General features: G+C 37.6%; 1 protein-coding gene, 3 long non-coding RNA genes, 2 other non-coding genes and 2 pseudogenes across 6 annotated transcripts; all 8 read right to left on the minus strand.

Moving 5' to 3' along the window:
• Positions 1–123: 123 nt before the first annotated feature.
• Positions 124–258, minus strand: LOC117317191 (annotated as a pseudogene).
• A 6432-nt stretch (positions 259–6690) lies between these two features.
• On the minus strand, positions 6691–14351 carry LOC117316902. The gene is made up of 3 exons (XM_033871682.1): positions 12507–14351; positions 7158–7228; positions 6691–6819 (listed from the first exon to the last, which is right to left on the minus strand). The coding sequence occupies exon 1, from the start codon at positions 13745–13747 to the stop codon at positions 12644–12646; it is 1104 nt and encodes a 367-aa protein (XP_033727573.1). The 5' UTR covers positions 13748–14351; the 3' UTR covers positions 6691–6819; positions 7158–7228; positions 12507–12643.
• LOC117316904 lies at positions 7739–18937 on the minus strand. The gene is made up of 2 exons (XR_004530035.1): positions 18695–18937; positions 7739–7864 (listed from the first exon to the last, which is right to left on the minus strand). It is a non-coding gene; the product is annotated as an uncharacterized LOC117316904 (long non-coding RNA).
• On the minus strand, positions 7741–7875 carry LOC117317190 (annotated as a pseudogene).
• Positions 16708–18567, minus strand: LOC117316903. Its single transcript, XR_004530034.1, has 2 exons — positions 17988–18567; positions 16708–17648 (listed from the first exon to the last, which is right to left on the minus strand). It is a non-coding gene; the product is annotated as an uncharacterized LOC117316903 (long non-coding RNA).
• Positions 16710–16874, minus strand: LOC117317177. Its single transcript, XR_004530131.1, has one exon. It is a non-coding gene; the product is annotated as a U1 spliceosomal RNA (small nuclear RNA).
• On the minus strand, positions 18571–18735 carry LOC117317193. Its single transcript, XR_004530141.1, has one exon. It is a non-coding gene; the product is annotated as a U1 spliceosomal RNA (small nuclear RNA).
• A 157-nt stretch (positions 18938–19094) lies between the features above and the next one.
• On the minus strand, positions 19095–19955 carry LOC117316905. The gene is made up of 2 exons (XR_004530036.1): positions 19848–19955; positions 19095–19509 (listed from the first exon to the last, which is right to left on the minus strand). It is a non-coding gene; the product is annotated as an uncharacterized LOC117316905 (long non-coding RNA).
• Positions 19956–20331: the final 376 nt, after the last annotated feature.

A 20331-nucleotide genomic window follows, 5' to 3' on the forward strand; every position in this document is an offset into this window, starting at 1 on the left:
TTGTGTTGCTGGTTTATCATTTTCTTAGGAAACCAATACCATAAAGCATGTTGATTAAGTGTAAATGTAGCGTTGAATGTCGCTATATACGTGGGCATTGTTGTTCTCTTGTTACTTTATGAACAGGGGTTAGCGCGAACGCAGACCCCCACACTAAAAAATAGCGTACCCGAGTAATCCGCATTTGGGATTATCGCAGGGTTCAGCCCGACCGGAGTGCAATGGTTAGGCCTCGACCTGGGGGCACCTTTTTTTTTTTTTTTTTTTTTTGATAAAATGGTTTTATTTACAGATTTACAAATAAAAACGTCACGAGACAAGCCTCTATGACGTCAGTAAACTATGGACAACCGGTAACCCCGGTAAGGTGCAATTATCCCTACAACGACGATGTACAATACATAAACCTAGATCAACTGGAATAAACAAAATTATCTACGCTAGAATATCCATGACTCTGTATTAATATAATACAGACAGAAATCATCAAAATATTTTAGGTCCTGTGAAAGATCAATGCAAAATCACGAAAACTCATATATAAACAAAAACTTAATATACACAAAAAGTAAAAATCACAAGGGAAGATTGAAAATTAATTCATCATCTCGCACAGCACAAAAAATATCTGTAGTACACCAGTACTCAGAGAAGATGTTTATAGGGAAGCGAGCGAAATCGGACCTGATACGGAGAATTATACTGCTAAGAAAGTGGCAGACAAGAGAATTAGAAGTGGGAGACTTTCTGTCGTATTTTTTAACGCAACGGATATTCCAAATAGAAGATAAGGATTCTGCCACTAGAAATAAAACAAGAGTCTTTACTTTTAGAGTGAGACTGACTGGGGAGTGAAAACGCCAAAGTGCCGAATCAGTGGGAATTTTGTTCTCTGAGATCTGGTGAATCCATGAATTTACTAAAGAAACTAAAGGCTGAATAAAAGGACACTCAAAAAACAAATGTGAAATTGTTTCAAAACCACTACAAAATGTACAATACTTAGACGACTCAATACCAAACCTATACATTCTGAAATTTACAGGTAGAATTTCATGTACGATTTTAAACACTACATCCCGAGAGCGGGTATCTAAAAACTTATTGGAAATATTGAGAAAAACAGGAGCAAAATCTATAGTAGGAAAAATCCTGACAATTCGTGGTGTGGTGATGACACCAGATAATAACGTACCATACAACTCCTTGGTTGTCACTGATTTAATGTTGGACTTTGGAAAATCCTTGATATATTTCTTAAAAATTATATAAATACGAGTATAAAACGTAGGACACCACTTGCTATGAGGAGAATTATTGTCAACAGATGAAAAATATTCACGCAAATCTAATGAAAGCCAGTACATGGTAAAATACCTCCATTTGGCCTGTGTATCTTTAAAAATGAAATTCTGCAAATGTTTCAAGTAAATAGCTTGAAGTTTAACTTTTATATTAACTATAGCAAGTCCACCACTAGTAGGAGAAGCATAGGCTACGGAGCGCGCAAGTGGCTCCGACTTAGAATTCCATAAAAATCTAAACAAAATTCTCTGAAAGAGTTCTAAATAATGCCTTGGCATTATGACAACAGTACCGATATACCATATTTTGCTGCAAGCAAGGACCTTTATAACAATAGATTTTTGTGTAAATGATAAATTCCAAAGTTTCCATAAATCTAAGGTCCTTGATAATTTTTTAAAAACTGGCTGCCAAATGTCGTCAGGGGTGACGTTATTTCCAACTAGAACCCCACAAATTTTATGTTTTTCCACCCAACTAATGCCAAAAGGATGATCTGAACGTGATTTCCATTTCCCAAGCCAAATTCCCTTACTTTTCTGCTTATTTAATTTAGCCCCTGACGCTCTGCCATACAAATCACACCATGAAAACAATTTTGAAATAGACGAGACTGTGCAGCATATACCAGTACTATCATCAGCATAAAGGGAAATTTTGGCCGACTGAGAGGAACCCGGTAACTTTACACCAATTATTTCAGGATCGTCACGGACCTTTTTTGCAAAGGGTTCCAATACCAAAACGTATAAAAGGGGAGATAAGCTACAGCCTTGTCTTACACCACGAGTGATGGGGAAGGGGTCAGAAATAAACCCATTAACAATGACGGACGAATGGACATTTTTGTATAAAACACTGACCCACCTGATAAAATCGGGTCCAAAGTTGAAAGCGGTAAGTACCTTAAATAAAAAATCGTAATTCACTCTATCAAACGCTTTCTCTTGGTCTAGAGATATAAATGCACATTTTAAGTCTTTTTGATCAACATAGTCAACAATGTTACGGAGTAAATGACAATTTTCAAAAATAGATCGCTCTCTTATCGCACATGTCTGGTCTGTGCCAACAAGTTTATCAATTACTTTACCTAATCTATTAGTAATCACCTTAGATAAAATTTTATAGTCTATGTTAAGAAGGGAAATAGGCCTCCAGTTTTTCATATTACAAGAGTTATTTGGGTCTTTACACAATAGAGAGATATAAGATAATTTTTGGGTGTCACACAGCTCACCCCTCTGAAAAACGGCATTATATAACAGTACGAGCTGATCACCTAACAAATCAAAAAACGTAAGATAAAATTCTTTAGTTAAACCATCACTACCAGGGGACTTATTGTTTCTCATGTGTCTTAACGCAACGAGAATTTCCTGTTTTTCTATAGGACCCTCACACATTGACATATCAAGTGCGTTAAGTCTTGGAAGATTTTCACAAAAGGAATCGGCCAATTTAAAATTGATAGCTTCCTCAGTAAAAAGTTTCACATAAAAATCCCGAAAAGCAGTCAAAATATCACTAGAATTAGAAACAGAAGAAGAAGTATCAGGTAAGTCAATTTTCTCTATGAATTTCTTCTTACCTCTATCACTTTCCATTTTAAGGAAATACCTTGAAGGTTTTTCAGAAAAATCCAAAAAATTGGCTCTGGATCTAATCATAGACCCTTTAAAACTCTCTGAGTGAAAATCACGTAACTGTCTCTTAATAGACTGAACCTGGTCAATAAACTCACCAGGGGACTGCTTTTCTAAACAATACAACTTATTGTATTTCTCCTGTAAAGCTTTAACAACAGAACGCTTGACCTTAGTCTTACGTTTACAATATTCGACAATAAAATATTTAATTATAGCCTTACAATCGTCCCAATCTTCCAAAGAAACAGGCTTATCTTTAACTAAATCGAGCCAAAACGTTTTAAAAGCTATCTGGAAGGCTCTATCGGTCAAAATACTATTATTAAGTTTCCAATAAAAAGGCCCAAACTTAGCCTCAGAAAATAATTTAATTTTGAGAAACACAAAATCATGATCGGAACCACCAGACGGATAAATCCTGCAATCTACTAAATATTCTTTTAAAAGAGACGAAATATAAAAACGATCTAATCTACATGAAACACCATTACCATGCCAAGTCGTAGAAACGACATTGGGGAATAGCGAACGAAAAGTTTCAAACAACTTGAAATCATGACATAAGTTTTTTTAAAAACAAACTACCAGTGAGACCACGCTTAGGATTACCACCGATCTTATCAATGTAATTGTTCTCTATACAGTTAAAATCACCTGCAAAAATAACCGGTCTTCTACACGAAAAATGACGAACTATATCATCAAAAAATAATTTACGTTCTTCATCAATGTTGGGGGCGTACACATTAATAATTCTGTATTCACAGTCCATATATTTAAAATCCACAAACATGGCTCTGCCCTCCCTATCTAAATAAAATTCTTGTAAGTTAACGTCAATAAAAAATAATACGGCAGTGCCCCTACTATTGAAGGTACCAAAATTCCAAATAGCTTTACATTTTAAAAAATCTTCTATCCTCTTACCGACTGACAGATTTGACACATGGGTCTCTTGCAAAAGAACAATATGTATATCATTATTATGAACAAAATCACTTAGTTCATACTGTCTCGACTTAGATAAAAACCCGTTACAATTCCATGTAATTATATTTATACTATCTGTTGTATTAATCATTATCAATATTTTTTATTTACAAAACTAAATACAGAAAACAAACCCGGATCCGACACCGGCAAGGTAACTACACGCACTACCCCGCACCGAGGACTAAACGAAACGAGCGACCGACGAATATAATACAAACCAACAAATGTATACAGTGAGAAGGCGGAGTACAAAGTCCGTCCACACCACTGAATATCAAATACAAATACAGCGCCGCGGGTAGATAGCGCGAGACAAAAATGCCGAGCACCGAACCGGAACACAGGTAAAATAAAATACGCACGTGAGTAGCTCTCGGTACACGCGACCTGATACCGCTGGCTTAGCGGACATTCACGTATTGTCAGCTTAATCAAACATACTGAAATATTAATTTTTATTAACAAAGTAAAGGTAAATATCAAACCATGCAATTCAAGGGTAAAAATAACTACACAGAGATAATACTGATCACCCGCAATCAGTATTATACACAATTTATATATAAACTTCTTCAAACATAAAAGGAATGTTACGTAACCAAATGACAATGCTTTGCCAACTTCGACAATGACAATCACTGTGTAAAAAGGCTTTATAATAAAATTCTTATCAATAAAGTAGATAGAAACTACAATATCATCTATATCAAACATCCCTATAGAGACTAACCAACCAAATACATTAATAATAAATTTTTAATGAATCAACACTGAAACGAAAATCTGAGATAGTTTTGATAGAAAAAAATCACTAGAAAAAGCTAACAAGGCACTACAACAACAAAACTGGCAAAGTTGAACACTAGAAAACATATAGTAAAGGTAAAAGTTGACACACTGAAAAAGTTGACAAAACTTAACGAATAAATATACCATCAAATGAAACACCATAAAGGTTGTGGTCTCAAAGTCCATGGACACGCTGTGGTCATAAAGGGATCGCCGAACCGCCGCCATTGTCGATATGTGTGGATAGTGTTCATAACCAAAATTAACAAAAATAAACAGTCTATGAGGAGCCACCACTGTCCAAGTCAATAACTAACCAATCCCCCTCCGAAATGACTGATAGGGTCTCACCCCCCTCACCATCATCACACTCCATTACCGAATCCTGTCCAGGAACCAAAGTCCCGTCCGTCTGCAGTGCTGGGGATGAAGCGGAATGCTTCCCCCTCTTGGTGACCTGGAATCCCTCCTCGTCGACCTCGGGACCACGTTTCCCTGAGGTGATATCCAAGGCACCGCTCCCTCCGGACGAGGGGCTCGCGGACTCCTCCGTCGGCTGCTCCGGTACTGGCTGTTCTGGCTGACTGGCAGGGACCTGGTCGTGTGGCGGCAAAGAGGCCGTAGACCCGGCCACCTTTGAGGCATACGACCCCCTACCAGTCTCTGTGGGCCTCCCCGGACACTGGGATCGAACATGCCCCACCTGCTGGCACCTCAGGCACACTGGCGGACGGCCAGGCACCATGATCAGTGCCGTCTTGCCAAATAGCTTCGCCTTGTAAGGGATGCGATCCTGGTCCCCTTCCCGAATAATCAGTGTGATAACCCTTGTGCCCGTCTCCAAGGTAACTTTGCCAATTGCGGTTGTCTCCCGGGAAATGTTGACAACTTTACCAAAAAACTCTGCGAAATACTCTGCAATGGAGTCATCTGCTATCCAAGACGGTAGCCACTGTACACGAACCGTCAAACGTCTCTGATCACACCGATCAGGGGACAACGTAAAGTATTTTTCCTTAATAGGGCCCCTTTCAATGATACTGTCAACGGTGACCTCATCCTCAACAGTCACAAACCACGTGTTTGGCGACTCACACCGGAACACAGAGCATATCACCTCTCCTGGTAGGCCTCCTCCCAACAAACATTGGACAACTTCAAAACGTGTCACCGTATGGCGTCTAGGTCCAGTAACAACCATCCGGACGGTCCTTTTTAACATATCAACGTCGATATGACGGCTCATACTGTCAGCGTTGGCCATAATACTAGACTGGATTGAGGTAGCCCCTGTACCAGGTAAGTATGCTAGCATTGCCACACATATATCATCTGATATACTAAAGGCGGGTTCCAATAAAACAGGTACAGTATGATTTTCATGCAGCAATACTGCTGTAAACCTAGCCCATAAAGGGCCTGCAATTTCACGCCGGATAGCGCAAAATTTCCTGTAGACGGCTGAAATACATAATGTTGTGTATGGAAATTTTGATGAGTACCTAATGATCATTGAAATTCTTTCCTTTTCCCCCTTAAAGCACGGTATTCGAGTGTGCAGGGGAGACAATTCAACGGATATGAATCGCATGTTTTGCTCCAGGATTTAATGTTCATGAATGGAATGTCAGTTCTCGAATGGTGTATACCAAAATGAAAATTGATACATTTTCAATTCAATAACTTTAGTTTTAATGTCAGTGATGTTCAAGGGACAACGGGAATGGAACATATTGAAATACTTTGAATACGTAGAACTCGATCAATAGTACGACATGTAAATTCTTTGAAAGCCTGGTTTCAATAAAAGAGGTACAGTAGAATGTTCATGCAGCAATACTGTTGTAAACCTAGCTCAAATAGGGCCGGCAATTTCTCGCCTGACAGCGCAAAATTTCCCGTAGACAGAAACTGAAATACATAATGTTGTGTATGGAAAGTTTGGTTGCATGTAAGCGCTGTCCAGTCACAGAGAAATACGAAGATTCGTTGACGCTTTCGTCTGCCTCAGATTGAGTCGTCTAAAACACCTTTCAGAGACAATTTTGATTGTGGTAGCAGTGTACAGTAAGAATGCCCAATTCTGAAAAATATTGCACATGTTTTAGATATGTGAACATTGCCAGTTAACCTTACATATTACCTCTAATAAAGCATATATATTTGTAATCTTTACAGTATTTGCAATTTTAATACAGCTCTGAAGGATAAGTAAATTTATTTTTTTCTGTGATTTTTAGAGCTGTGAATATCATGGTAACAGCTTAAAAATTGCTCAAGAATTGCAAAATATGATATTTGACCCCAAAATGACACAATTTTTTGTTCCGAAACCTATTTGAAATTAAATATCTCTATCTCGGAGACAGAATTAATCTTGTTTTGACATTTGTTGTAAGTTAAGTTTTCCTGCTATCTTACCTTGACTGTGGACTTCCATTTTCGCTGTAGGCAAAACTAAATTTCCTCTGTAAACGCGCTTTCGGAAAATCCTGAAATTTAAAATCGGGAACCAATTCATTAAATTTTGTTTTAACAAATGTGAAGCATGTATGTACTACTTCATACTGAATATACCAATTATAGTGTACATTTATTTTTTCATTTTTATGCATATCATAATACAGGAGTTATTTGCTTAACAAAAAAAATCGCCCATGGCCAGGCTGTCCTACTGTAGTGTGCTACCTTGTGTGACATGTGAAGAATATATTTTGCATGATACCCGGAGCAAATGCTACCACTATTAAAATAGTTTTCGGTGATGTTAAGAGATCATACATAATGTGAATGCATTATGAAATTACGATTGCCATTCGTTTGGAAATTATAAAGCTTGAACGTGTTGAATTATACTGTGTTTGGTACTCTGTAGCATTCTTTGTGTTGCTGGTTTATCATTTTCTTAGGAAACCAATACCATAAAGCATGTTGATTAAGTGTAAATGTAGCGTTGAATGTCGCTATATACGTGGGCATTGTTGTTCTCTTGTTACTTTATGAACAGGGGTTAGCGCGAACGCAGACCCCCACACTAAAAAATAGCGTACCCGAGTAATCCGCATTTGGGATTATCGCAGGGTTCAGCCCGACCGGAGTGCAATGGTTAGGCCTCGACCTGGGGGCACCTTTTTTTTTTTTTTTTTTTGATAAAATGGTTTTATTTACAGATTTACAAATAAAAACGTCACGAGACAAGCCTCTATGACGTCAGTAAACTATGGACAACCGGTAACCCCGGTAAGGTGCAATTATCCCTACAACGACGATGTACAATACATAAACCTAGATCAACTGGAATAAACAAAATTATCTACGCTAGAATATCCATGACTCTGTATTAATATAATACAGACAGAAATCATCAAAATATTTTAGGTCCTGTGAAAGATCAATGCAAAATCACGAAAACTCATATATAAACAAAAACTTAATATACACAAAAAGTAAAAATCACAAGGGAAGATTGAAAATTAATTCATCATCTCGCACAGCACAAAAAATATCTGTAGTACACCAGTACTCAGAGAAGATGTTTATAGGGAAGCGAGCGAAATCGGACCTGATACGGAGAATTATACTGCTAAGAAAGTGGCAGACAAGAGAATTAGAAGTGGGAGACTTTCTGTCGTATTTTTTAACGCAACGGATATTCCAAATAGAAGATAAGGATTCTGCCACTAGAAATAAAACAAGAGTCTTTACTTTTAGAGTGAGACTGACTGGGGAGTGAAAACGCCAAAGTGCCGAATCAGTGGGAATTTTGTTCTCTGAGATCTGGTGAATCCATGAATTTACTAAAGAAACTAAAGGCTGAATAAAAGGACACTCAAAAAACAAATGTGAAATTGTTTCAAAACCACTACAAAATGTACAATACTTAGACGACTCAATACCAAACCTATACATTCTGAAATTTACAGGTAGAATTTCATGTACGATTTTAAACACTACATCCCGAGAGCGGGTATCTAAAAACTTATTGGAAATATTGAGAAAAACAGGAGCAAAATCTATAGTAGGAAAAATCCTGACAATTCGTGGTGTGGTGATGACACCAGATAATAACGTACCATACAACTCCTTGGTTGTCACTGATTTAATGTTGGACTTTGGAAAATCCTTGATATATTTCTTAAAAATTATATAAATACGAGTATAAAACGTAGGACACCACTTGCTATGAGGAGAATTATTGTCAACAGATGAAAAATATTCACGCAAATCTAATGAAAGCCAGTACATGGTAAAATACCTCCATTTGGCCTGTGTATCTTTAAAAATGAAATTCTGCAAATGTTTCAAGTAAATAGCTTGAAGTTTAACTTTTATATTAACTATAGCAAGTCCACCACTAGTAGGAGAAGCATAGGCTACGGAGCGCGCAAGTGGCTCCGACTTAGAATTCCATAAAAATCTAAACAAAATTCTCTGAAAGAGTTCTAAATAATGCCTTGGCATTATGACAACAGTACCGATATACCATATTTTGCTGCAAGCAAGGACCTTTATAACAATAGATTTTTGTGTAAATGATAAATTCCAAAGTTTCCATAAATCTAAGGTCCTTGATAATTTTTTAAAAACTGGCTGCCAAATGTCGTCAGGGGTGACGTTATTTCCAACTAGAACCCCACAAATTTTATGTTTTTCCACCCAACTAATGCCAAAAGGATGATCTGAACGTGATTTCCATTTCCCAAGCCAAATTCCCTTACTTTTCTGCTTATTTAATTTAGCCCCTGACGCTCTGCCATACAAATCACACCATGAAAACAATTTTGAAATAGACGAGACTGTGCAGCATATACCAGTACTATCATCAGCATAAAGGGAAATTTTGGCCGACTGAGAGGAACCCGGTAACTTTACACCAATTATTTCAGGATCGTCACGGACCTTTTTTGCAAAGGGTTCCAATACCAAAACGTATAAAAGGGGAGATAAGCTACAGCCTTGTCTTACACCACGAGTGATGGGGAAGGGGTCAGAAATAAACCCATTAACAATGACGGACGAATGGACATTTTTGTATAAAACACTGACCCACCTGATAAAATCGGGTCCAAAGTTGAAAGCGGTAAGTACCTTAAATAAAAAATCGTAATTCACTCTATCAAACGCTTTCTCTTGGTCTAGAGATATAAATGCACATTTTAAGTCTTTTTGATCAACATAGTCAACAATGTTACGGAGTAAATGACAATTTTCAAAAATAGATCGCTCTCTTATCGCACATGTCTGGTCTGTGCCAACAAGTTTATCAATTACTTTACCTAATCTATTAGTAATCACCTTAGATAAAATTTTATAGTCTATGTTAAGAAGGGAAATAGGCCTCCAGTTTTTCATATTACAAGAGTTATTTGGGTCTTTACACAATAGAGAGATATAAGATAATTTTTGGGTGTCACACAGCTCACCCCTCTGAAAAACGGCATTATATAACAGTACGAGCTGATCACCTAACAAATCAAAAAACGTAAGATAAAATTCTTTAGTTAAACCATCACTACCAGGGGACTTATTGTTTCTCATGTGTCTTAACGCAACGAGAATTTCCTGTTTTTCTATAGGACCCTCACACATTGACATATCAAGTGCGTTAAGTCTTGGAAGATTTTCACAAAAGGAATCGGCCAATTTAAAATTGATAGCTTCCTCAGTAAAAAGTTTCACATAAAAATCCCGAAAAGCAGTCAAAATATCACTAGAATTAGAAACAGAAGAAGAAGTATCAGGTAAGTCAATTTTCTCTATGAATTTCTTCTTACCTCTATCACTTTCCATTTTAAGGAAATACCTTGAAGGTTTTTCAGAAAAATCCAAAAAATTGGCTCTGGATCTAATCATAGACCCTTTAAAACTCTCTGAGTGAAAATCACGTAACTGTCTCTTAATAGACTGAACCTGGTCAATAAACTCACCAGGGGACTGCTTTTCTAAACAATACAACTTATTGTATTTCTCCTGTAAAGCTTTAACAACAGAACGCTTGACCTTAGTCTTACGTTTACAATATTCGACAATAAAATATTTAATTATAGCCTTACAATCGTCCCAATCTTCCAAAGAAACAGGCTTATCTTTAACTAAATCGAGCCAAAACGTTTTAAAAGCTATCTGGAAGGCTCTATCGGTCAAAATACTATTATTAAGTTTCCAATAAAAAGGCCCAAACTTAGCCTCAGAAAATAATTTAATTTTGAGAAACACAAAATCATGATCGGAACCACCAGACGGATAAATCCTGCAATCTACTAAATATTCTTTTAAAAGAGACGAAATATAAAAACGATCTAATCTACATGAAACACCATTACCATGCCAAGTCGTAGAAACGACATTGGGGAATAGCGAACGAAAAGTTTCAAACAACTTGAAATCATGACATAAGTTTTTTTTAAAAACAAACTACCAGTGAGACCACGCTTAGGATTACCACCGATCTTATCAATGTAATTGTTCTCTATACAGTTAAAATCACCTGCAAAAATAACCGGTCTTCTACACGAAAAATGACGAACTATATCATCAAAAAATAATTTACGTTCTTCATCAATGTTGGGGGCGTACACATTAATAATTCTGTATTCACAGTCCATATATTTAAAATCCACAAACATGGCTCTGCCCTCCCTATCTAAATAAAATTCTTGTAAGTTAACGTCAATAAAAAATAATACGGCAGTGCCCCTACTATTGAAGGTACCAAAATTCCAAATAGCTTTACATTTAAAAAAATCTTCTATCCTCTTACCGACTGACAGATTTGACACATGGGTCTCTTGCAAAAGAACAATATGTATATCATTATTATGAACAAAATCACTCAGTTCATACTGTCTAGACTTAGATAAAAACCCGTTACAATTCCATGTTATTATATTTATACCATCTGTTGTATTAATCATTATTACTATGTTTATATTTTATAGAACTGAATACAAGACACAGGTAAAAAAGGAACCAACAACACATAATCCAACACAGGTAAGGTAAGCGCGCGCACGACCACGCGTCGAGAATAAAACGACACACTCGACCGACAAGCGTAATAAAACAAAATATACGTACAATGACGAAGCGAGGACCACCGGTGAGTATAAAAACAACCACATTCAAATGACTATCGACTATACAATAAACGTGACCACCCGACCGGAACACAGGTAAGGTATCGAGTGCACGAGAGTGACTCTCAAAACACGCGCCCCGAGTAGATCGGTAAAGCGTACGCAAGCGTACTGTCAGCTTAATACCAACAAAAGAATAATCACTATATGTACATGTATACAAAATCAACACAGCTGAACAATGAAAACTATTACTAGTTTTATAATGAATAAAATTGAAAATAATACCAATAGGTAAGCATCGATAAATGCATATTATATCGCAAAACAAAACATCCACAATAAACAAAGCTAACGATACATTACCAACAAGCTGTGATGAAAGGATATTTAGTTCAGGCTCGAATACTGACAAGGCTTTTATAGTTAAAAACAGGCATTGTTGAATGGTAGCAAAAACAGTGAATAGGTGAAATTGAAATTGGAAAAAAAGATAACAATGCGAGACAATGTGTTGTACTGCAGTATAACAGATACAAAACATCCTATACATTTGGATTCCAGGTAACAAATAATGATACGGACGTACACACACAGTGTATCCCAAGTATGGAGGATGATAGATACCATCAAAAATATAACATTCAATGGAAATAAAAGGCAAACAATGAAACCAAAATAGAGTGACACTTACTATAAACACCTTCAAGGTGAGACGAAACTCATAGTCCGTAGACACGCATGGGTCGTAAATGAATCGCAATGCCGCCGCCATAAATGAAATCATAAAAGTTCAATGTCCGTTATCCAAAAAAGAAGGGGGAAACACTATCAAACAACTCCGGACGAATCCTCGTCAATCACGAGGTTGTCTCCTGACTGATCAGCATCATCCTCCATGTCACTGTCCTCCTCTGGGGTATACTGTCCGGGCATGATATCTCCGTTGGAGAGTATCATCGGCGAACGAGGAGTGTGGCGCCCCTTCTTCGACACTTGAAACCCGTCCTCATCAATCTCCCGAATAGGCCGCTTAATCGATACCTCTGCACCGCTCCCTCCGGGCGAGGGGCTCGCGGTCGGACCACTCTCTGGAACCGGTGGACTTGACACAGGACCGCTCCCTCCGGCTGAGGGGCTCGCGGCAGCAACTTCAGGGCTAGCTGGTGTGCTCTGCTCAGTCAGAGACTCCGACGACTGGGCTGCCTTAGCGTAAGACACCCGAGTCGTCGGTTCGGATCTCCCGGGACATTGGGAACGCACATGTCCCACCTGCTGACACCGTAGGCATATCGGAGGTCGTCCAGGTACCATGATAAGGGCCACTTTGCCAAACAGTCGGGCTCTGTAAGGGATCCTGTCTTGGTCACCCTCTCTGATTACCATGGTTATCTCCCTCGTACCGGTTTCCAATAAAACTGTGCCAACTGTCGTTGTCTCCCTTGAAATGTTAATAACCTTGCCATACAGTTGATGAAAATACGCAGCAATGGCATCATCTGATATCCAGGTGGGCAACCATTGGACCCGGAGAGATAGGCGGCGTTGGTCACAACGCTCTGGAGACAAGGTAAAATGTGGCTGTCTCATCGGTCCCTTCCCAACCACGTCATCAACGAGATCTTCCGAGTTCAAGGTCACGAACCATGCGTTGGGTGCCTCTAATCTAAAAACGGAAACTATCTCCTTCCCAGGAACACCAGCGGCCAGCAACAGCTTCACTATTTCAAAACGTGTAACTGTTTGTCTCCTGGACCCGGAAACAAACAAGCGCACGGACCTCTGCAACACGTCTAAATCGACATGATTATGACTGGTATTGGTGGATTCCATATTGGTAGCCCCTGTACCAGGTAAGTATGCTAGCATTGCCACATATATCATCTGATATACTAAAGGCGGGTTCCAATAAAACAGGTACAGTATGATTTTCATGCAGCAATACTGCTGTAAACCTAGCCCATAAAGGGCCTGCAATTTCACGCCGGATAGCGCAAAATTTCCTGTAGACGGCTGAAATACATAATGTTGTGTATGGAAATTTTGATGAGTACCTAATGATCATTGAAATTCTTTCCTTTTCCCCCTTAAAGCACGGTATTCGAGTGTGCAGGGGAGACAATTCAACGGATATGAATCGCATGTTTTGCTCCAGGATTTAATGTTCGTGAATGGAATGTCAGTTCTCGAATGGTGTACACCAAAATGAAAATTGATACATTTTCAATTCAATAACTTTAGTTTTAATGTCAGTGATGTTCAAGGGACAACGGGAATGGAACATATTGAAATACTTTGAATACGTAGAACTCGATCAATAGTACGACATGTAAATTCTTTGAAAGCCTAGTTTCAATAAAAGAGGTACAGTATGATTTTCATGCAGCAATACTGCTGTAAACCTAGCCCATAAAGGGCCTGCAATTTCACGCCGGATAGCGCAAAATTTCCTGTAGACGGCTGAAATACATAATGTTGTGTATGGAAATTTTGATGAGTACCTAATGATCATTGAAATTCTTTCCTTTTCCCCCTTAAAGCACGGTACTCGAGTGTGCAGGGGAGACAATTCAACGGATATGAATCGCATGTTTTGCTCCAGGATTTAATGTTCGTGAATGGAATGTCAGTTCTCGAATGGTGTATACCAAAATGAAAATTGATACATTTTCAATTCAATAACTTTAGTTTTAATGTCAGTGATGTTCAAGGGACAACGGGAATGGAACATATTGAAATACTTTGAATACGTAGAACTCGATCAATAGTACGACATGTAAATTCTTTGAAAGCCTAGTTTCAATAAAACAGGTACAGTATGATTTTCATGCAGCAATACTGCTGTAAACCTAGCCCATAAAGGGCCTGCAATTTCACGCCGGATAGCGCAAAATTTCCTGTAGACGGCTGAAATACATAATGTTGTGTATGGAAATTTTGATGAGTACCTAATGATCATTGAAATTCTTTCCTTTTCCCCCTTAAAGCACGGTATTCGAGTGTGCAGGGGAGACAATTCAACGGATATGAATCGCATGTTTTGCTCCAGGATTTAATGTTCGTGAATGGAATGTCAGTTCTCGAATGGTGTATACCAAAATGAAAATTGATACATTTTCAATTCAATAACTTTAGTTTTAATGTCAGTGATGTTCAAGGGACAACGGGGATGGAACATATTGAAATACTTTGAATACGTAGAACTCGATCAATAGTACGACATGTAAATTCTTTGAAAGCCTGGTTTCAATAAAAGAGGTACAGTAGAATGTTCATGCAGCAATACTGTTGTAAACCTAGCTCAAATAGGGCCGGCAATTTCACGCCGGATAGCGCAAAATTTCCTGTAGATGGCTGAAATACATAATGTTGTGTATGGAAGTTTTGATGAGTACCTAATGATCATTGAAATTCTTTCCTTTTCCCCCTTAAAGCACGGTATTCGAGTGTGCAGGGGAGACAATTCAACGGATATGAATCGCATGTTTTGCTCCAGGATTTAATGTTCGTGAATGGAATGTCAGTTCTCGAATGGTGTATACCAAAATGAAAATTGATACATTTTCAATTCAATAACTTTAGTTTTAATGTCAGTGATGTTCAAGGGACAACGGGAATGGAACATATTGAAATACTTTGAATACGTAGAACTCGATCAATAGTACGACATGTAAATTCTTTGAAAGCCTGGTTTCAATAAAAGAGGTACAGTAGAATGTTCATGCAGCAATACTGTTGTAAACCTAGCTCAAATAGGGCCGGCAATTTCTCGCCTGACAGCGCAAAATTTCCCGTAGACAGAAACTGAAATACATAATGTTGTGTATGGAAAGTTTGATTGCATGTAAGCGCTGTCCAGTCACAGAGAAATACGAAGATTCGTTGACGCTTTCGTCTGCCTCAGATTGAGTCGTCTAAAACACCTTTCAGAGACAATTTTGATTGTGGTAGCAGTGTACAGTAAGAATGCCCAATTCTGAAAAATATTGCACATGTTTTAGATATGTGAACATTGCCAGTTAACCTTACATATTACCTCTAATAAAGCATATATATTTGTAATCTTTACAGTATTTGCAATTTTAATACAGCTCTGAAGGATAAGTAAATTTATTTTTTTCTGTGATTTTTAGAGCTGTGAATATCATGGTAACAGCTTAAAAATTGTTCAAGAATTGCAAAATATGATATTTGACCCCAAAATGACACAATTTTTTGTTCCGAAACCTATTTGAAATTAAATATCTCTATCTCGGAGTCAGAATTAATCTTGTTTTGACATTTGTTGTAAGTTAAGTTTTCCTGCTATCTTACCTTGACGGTGGACTTCCATTTTCGCTGTAGGCAAAACTAAATTTCCTCTGTAAACGCGCTTTCGGAAAATCCTGAAATTTAAAATCGGGAACCAATTCATTAAATTTTGTTTTAACAAATGTGAAGCATGTATGTACTACTTCATACTGAATATACCAATTATAGTGTACATTTATTTTTTCATTTTTATGCATATCATAATACAGGAGTTATTTGCTTAACAAAAAAAATCGCCCATGGCCAGGCTGTCCTACTGTAGTGTGCTACCTTGTGTGACATGTGAAGAATATATTTTGCATGATACCCGGAGCAAATGCTACCACTATTAAAATAGTTTTCGGTGATGTTAAGAGATCATACATAATGTGAATGCATTATGAAATTACGATTGCCATTCGTTTGGAAATTATAAAGCTTGAACGTGTTGAATTATACTGTGTTTGGTACTCTGTAGCATTCTTTGTGTTGCTGGTTTATCATTTTCTTAGGAAACCAATACCATAAAGCATGTTGATTAAGTGTAAATGTAGCGTTGAATGTCGCTATATACGTGGGCATTGTTGTTCTCTTGTTACTTTATGAACAGGGGTTAGCGCGAACGCAGACCCCCACACTAAAAAATAGCGTACCCGAGTAATCCGCATTTGGGATTATCGCAGGGTTCAGCCCGACCGGAGTGCAATGGTTAGGCCTCGACCTGGGGGCACCGCCGTTCCTGATCACGGTAGCCCCTGTACCAGGTAAGTATGCTAGCATTGCCACATATATCATCTGATATACTAAAGGCGGGTTCCAATAAAACAGGTACAGTATGATTTTCATGCAGCAATACTGCTGTAAACCTAGCCCATAAAGGGCCTGCAATTTCACGCCGGATAGCGCAAAATTTCCTGTAGACGGCTGAAATACATAATGTTGTGTATGGAAATTTTGATGAGTACCTAATGATCATTGAAATTCTTTCCTTTTCCCCCTTAAAGCACGGTATTCGAGTGTGCAGGGGAGACAATTCAACGGATATGAATCGCATGTTTTGCTCCAGGATTTAATGTTCGTGAATGGAATGTCAGTTCTCGAATGGTGTATACCAAAATGAAAATTGATACATTTTCAATTCAATAACTTTAGTTTTAATGTCAGTGATGTTCAAGGGACAACGGGAATGGAACATATTGAAATACTTTGAATACGTAGAACTCGATCAATAGTACGACATGTAAATTCTTTGAAAGCCTGGTTTCAATAAAAGAGGTACAGTAGAATGTTCATGCAGCAATACTGTTGTAAACCTAGCTCAAATAGGGCCGGCAATTTCTCGCCTGACAGCGCAAAATTTCCCGTAGACAGAAACTGAAATACATAATGTTGTGTATGGAAAGTTTGATTGCATGTAAGCGCTGTCCAGTCACAGTGAAATACGAAGATTCGTTGACGCTTTCGTCTGCCTCAGATTGAGTCGTCTAAAACACCTTTCAGAGACAATTTTGATTGTGGTAGCAGTGTACAGTAAGAATGCCCAATTCTGAAAAATATTGCACATGTTTTAGATATGTGAACATTGCCAGTTAACCTTACATATTACCTCTAATAAAGCATATATATTTGTAATCTTTACAGTATTTGCAATTTTAATACAGCTCTGAAGGATAAGTAAATTTATTTTTTTTCTGTGATTTTTAGAGCTGTGAATATCATGGTAATAGCTTAAAAATTGTTCAAGAATTGCAAAATATGATATTTGACCCCAAAATGACACATTTTTTTGTTCCGAAACCTATTTGAAATTAAATATCTCTATCTCGGAGACAGAATTAATCTTGTTTTGACATTTGTTGTAAGTTAAGTTTTCCTGCTATCTTACCTTGACTGTGGACTTCCATTTTCGCTGTAGGCAAAACTAAATTTCCTCTGTAAACGCGCTTTCGGAAAATCCTGAAATTTAAAATCGGGTACCAATTCATTAAATTTTGTTTTAACAAATGTGAAGCATGTATGTACTACTTCATACTGAATATACCAATTATAGTGTACATTTATTTTTTCATTTTTATGCATATCATAATACACGAGTTATTTGCTTAACAAAAAAAATCGCCCATGGCCAGGCTGTCCTACTGTAGTGTGCTACCTTGTGTGACATGTGAAGAATATATTTTGCATGATACCCGGAGCAAATGCTACCACTATTAAAATAGTTTTCGGTGATGTTAAGAGATCATACATAATGTGAATGCATTATGAAATTACGATTGCCATTCGTTTGGAAATTATAAAGCTTGAACGTGTTGAATTATACTGTGTTTGGTACTCTGTAGCATTCTTTGTGTTGCTGGTTTATCATTTTCTTAGGAAACCAATACCATAAAGCATGTTGATTAAGTGTAAATGTAGCGTTGAATGTCGCTATATACGTGGGCATTGTTGTTCTCTTGTTACTTTATGAACAGGGGTAAGCGCGAACGCAGACCCCCACACTAAAAAATAGCGTACCCGAGTAATCCGCATTTGGGATTATCGCAGGGTTCAGCCCGACCGGAGTGCAATGGTTAGGCCTCGACCTGGGGGCACCGCCGTTCCTGATCACGGTAGCCCCTGTACCAGGTAAGTATGCTAGCATTGCCACATATATCATCTGATATACTAAAGGCGGGTTCCAATAAAACAGGTACAGTATGATTTTCATGCAGCAATACTGCTGTAAACCTAGCCCATAAAGGGCCTGCAATTTCACGCCGGATAGCGCAAAATTTCCTGTAGACGGCTGAAATACATAATGTTGTGTATGGAAATTTTGATGAGTACCTAATGATCATTGAAATTCCTTCCATTTCCCCCTTAAAGCACGGTATTCGAGTGTGCAGGGGAGACAATTCAACGGATATGAATCGCATGTTTTGCTCCAGGATTTAATGTTCGTGAATGGAATGTCAGTTCTCGAATGGTGTATACCAAAATGAAAATTGATACATTTTCAATTCAATAACTTTAGTTTTAATGTCAGTGATGTTCAAGGGACAACGGGAATGGAACATATTGAAATACTTTGAATACGTAGAACTCGATCAATAGTACGACATGTAAATTCTTTGAAAGCCTGGTTTCAATAAAAGAGGTACAGTAGAATGTTCATGCAGCAATACTGTTGTAAACCTAGCTCAAATAGGGCCGGCAATTTCTCGCCTGACAGCGCAAAATTTCCCGTAGACAGAAACTGAAATACATAATGTTGTGTATGGAAAGTTTGATTGCATGTAAGCGCTGTCCAGTCACAGAGAAATACGAAGATTCGTTGACGCTTTCGTCTGCCTCAGATTGAGTCGTCTAAAACACCTTTCAGAGACAATTTTGATTGTGGTAGCAGTGTACAGTAAGAATGCCCAATTCTGAAAAATATTGCACATGTTTTAGATATGTGAACATTGCCAGTTAACCTTACATATTACCTCTAATAAAGCATATATATTTGTAATCTTTACAGTATTTGCAATTTTAATACAGCTCTGAAGGATAAGTAAATTTATTTTTTTCTGTGATTTTTAGAGCTGTGAATATCATGGTAACAGCTTAAAAATTGTTCAAGAATTGCAAAATATGATATTTGACCCCAAAATGACACAATTTTTTGTTCCGAAACCTATTTGAAATTAAATATCTCTATCTCGGAGTCAGAATTAATCTTGTTTTGACATTTGTTGTAAGTTAAGTTTTCCTGCTATCTTACCTTGACTGTGGACTTCCATTTTCGCTGTAGGCAAAACTAAATTTCCTCTGTAAACGCGCTTTCGGAAAATCCTGAAATTTAAAATCGGGAACCAATTCATTAAATTTTGATTTAACAAATGTGAAGCATGTATGTACTACTTCATACTGAATATACCAATTATAGTGTACATTTATTTTTTCATTTTTATGCATATCATAATACAGGAGTTATTTGCTTAACAAAAAAAATCGCCCATGGCCAGGCTGTCCTACTGTAGTGTGCTACCTTGTGTGACATGTGAAGAATATATTTTGCATGATACCCGGAGCAAATGCTACCACTATTAAAATAGTTTTCGGTGATGTTAAGAGATCATACATAATGTGAATGCATTATGAAATTACGATTGCCATTCGTTTGGAAATTATAAAGCTTGAACGTGTTGAATTATACTGTGTTTGGTACTCTGTAGCATTCTTTGTGTTGCTGGTTTATCATTTTC

The sequence above is a fragment of the Pecten maximus genome, chromosome 18 (assembly GCF_902652985.1).
Source record: "Pecten maximus chromosome 18, xPecMax1.1, whole genome shotgun sequence".
NCBI classification, from domain to species: domain Eukaryota; kingdom Metazoa; phylum Mollusca; class Bivalvia; order Pectinida; family Pectinidae; genus Pecten; species Pecten maximus.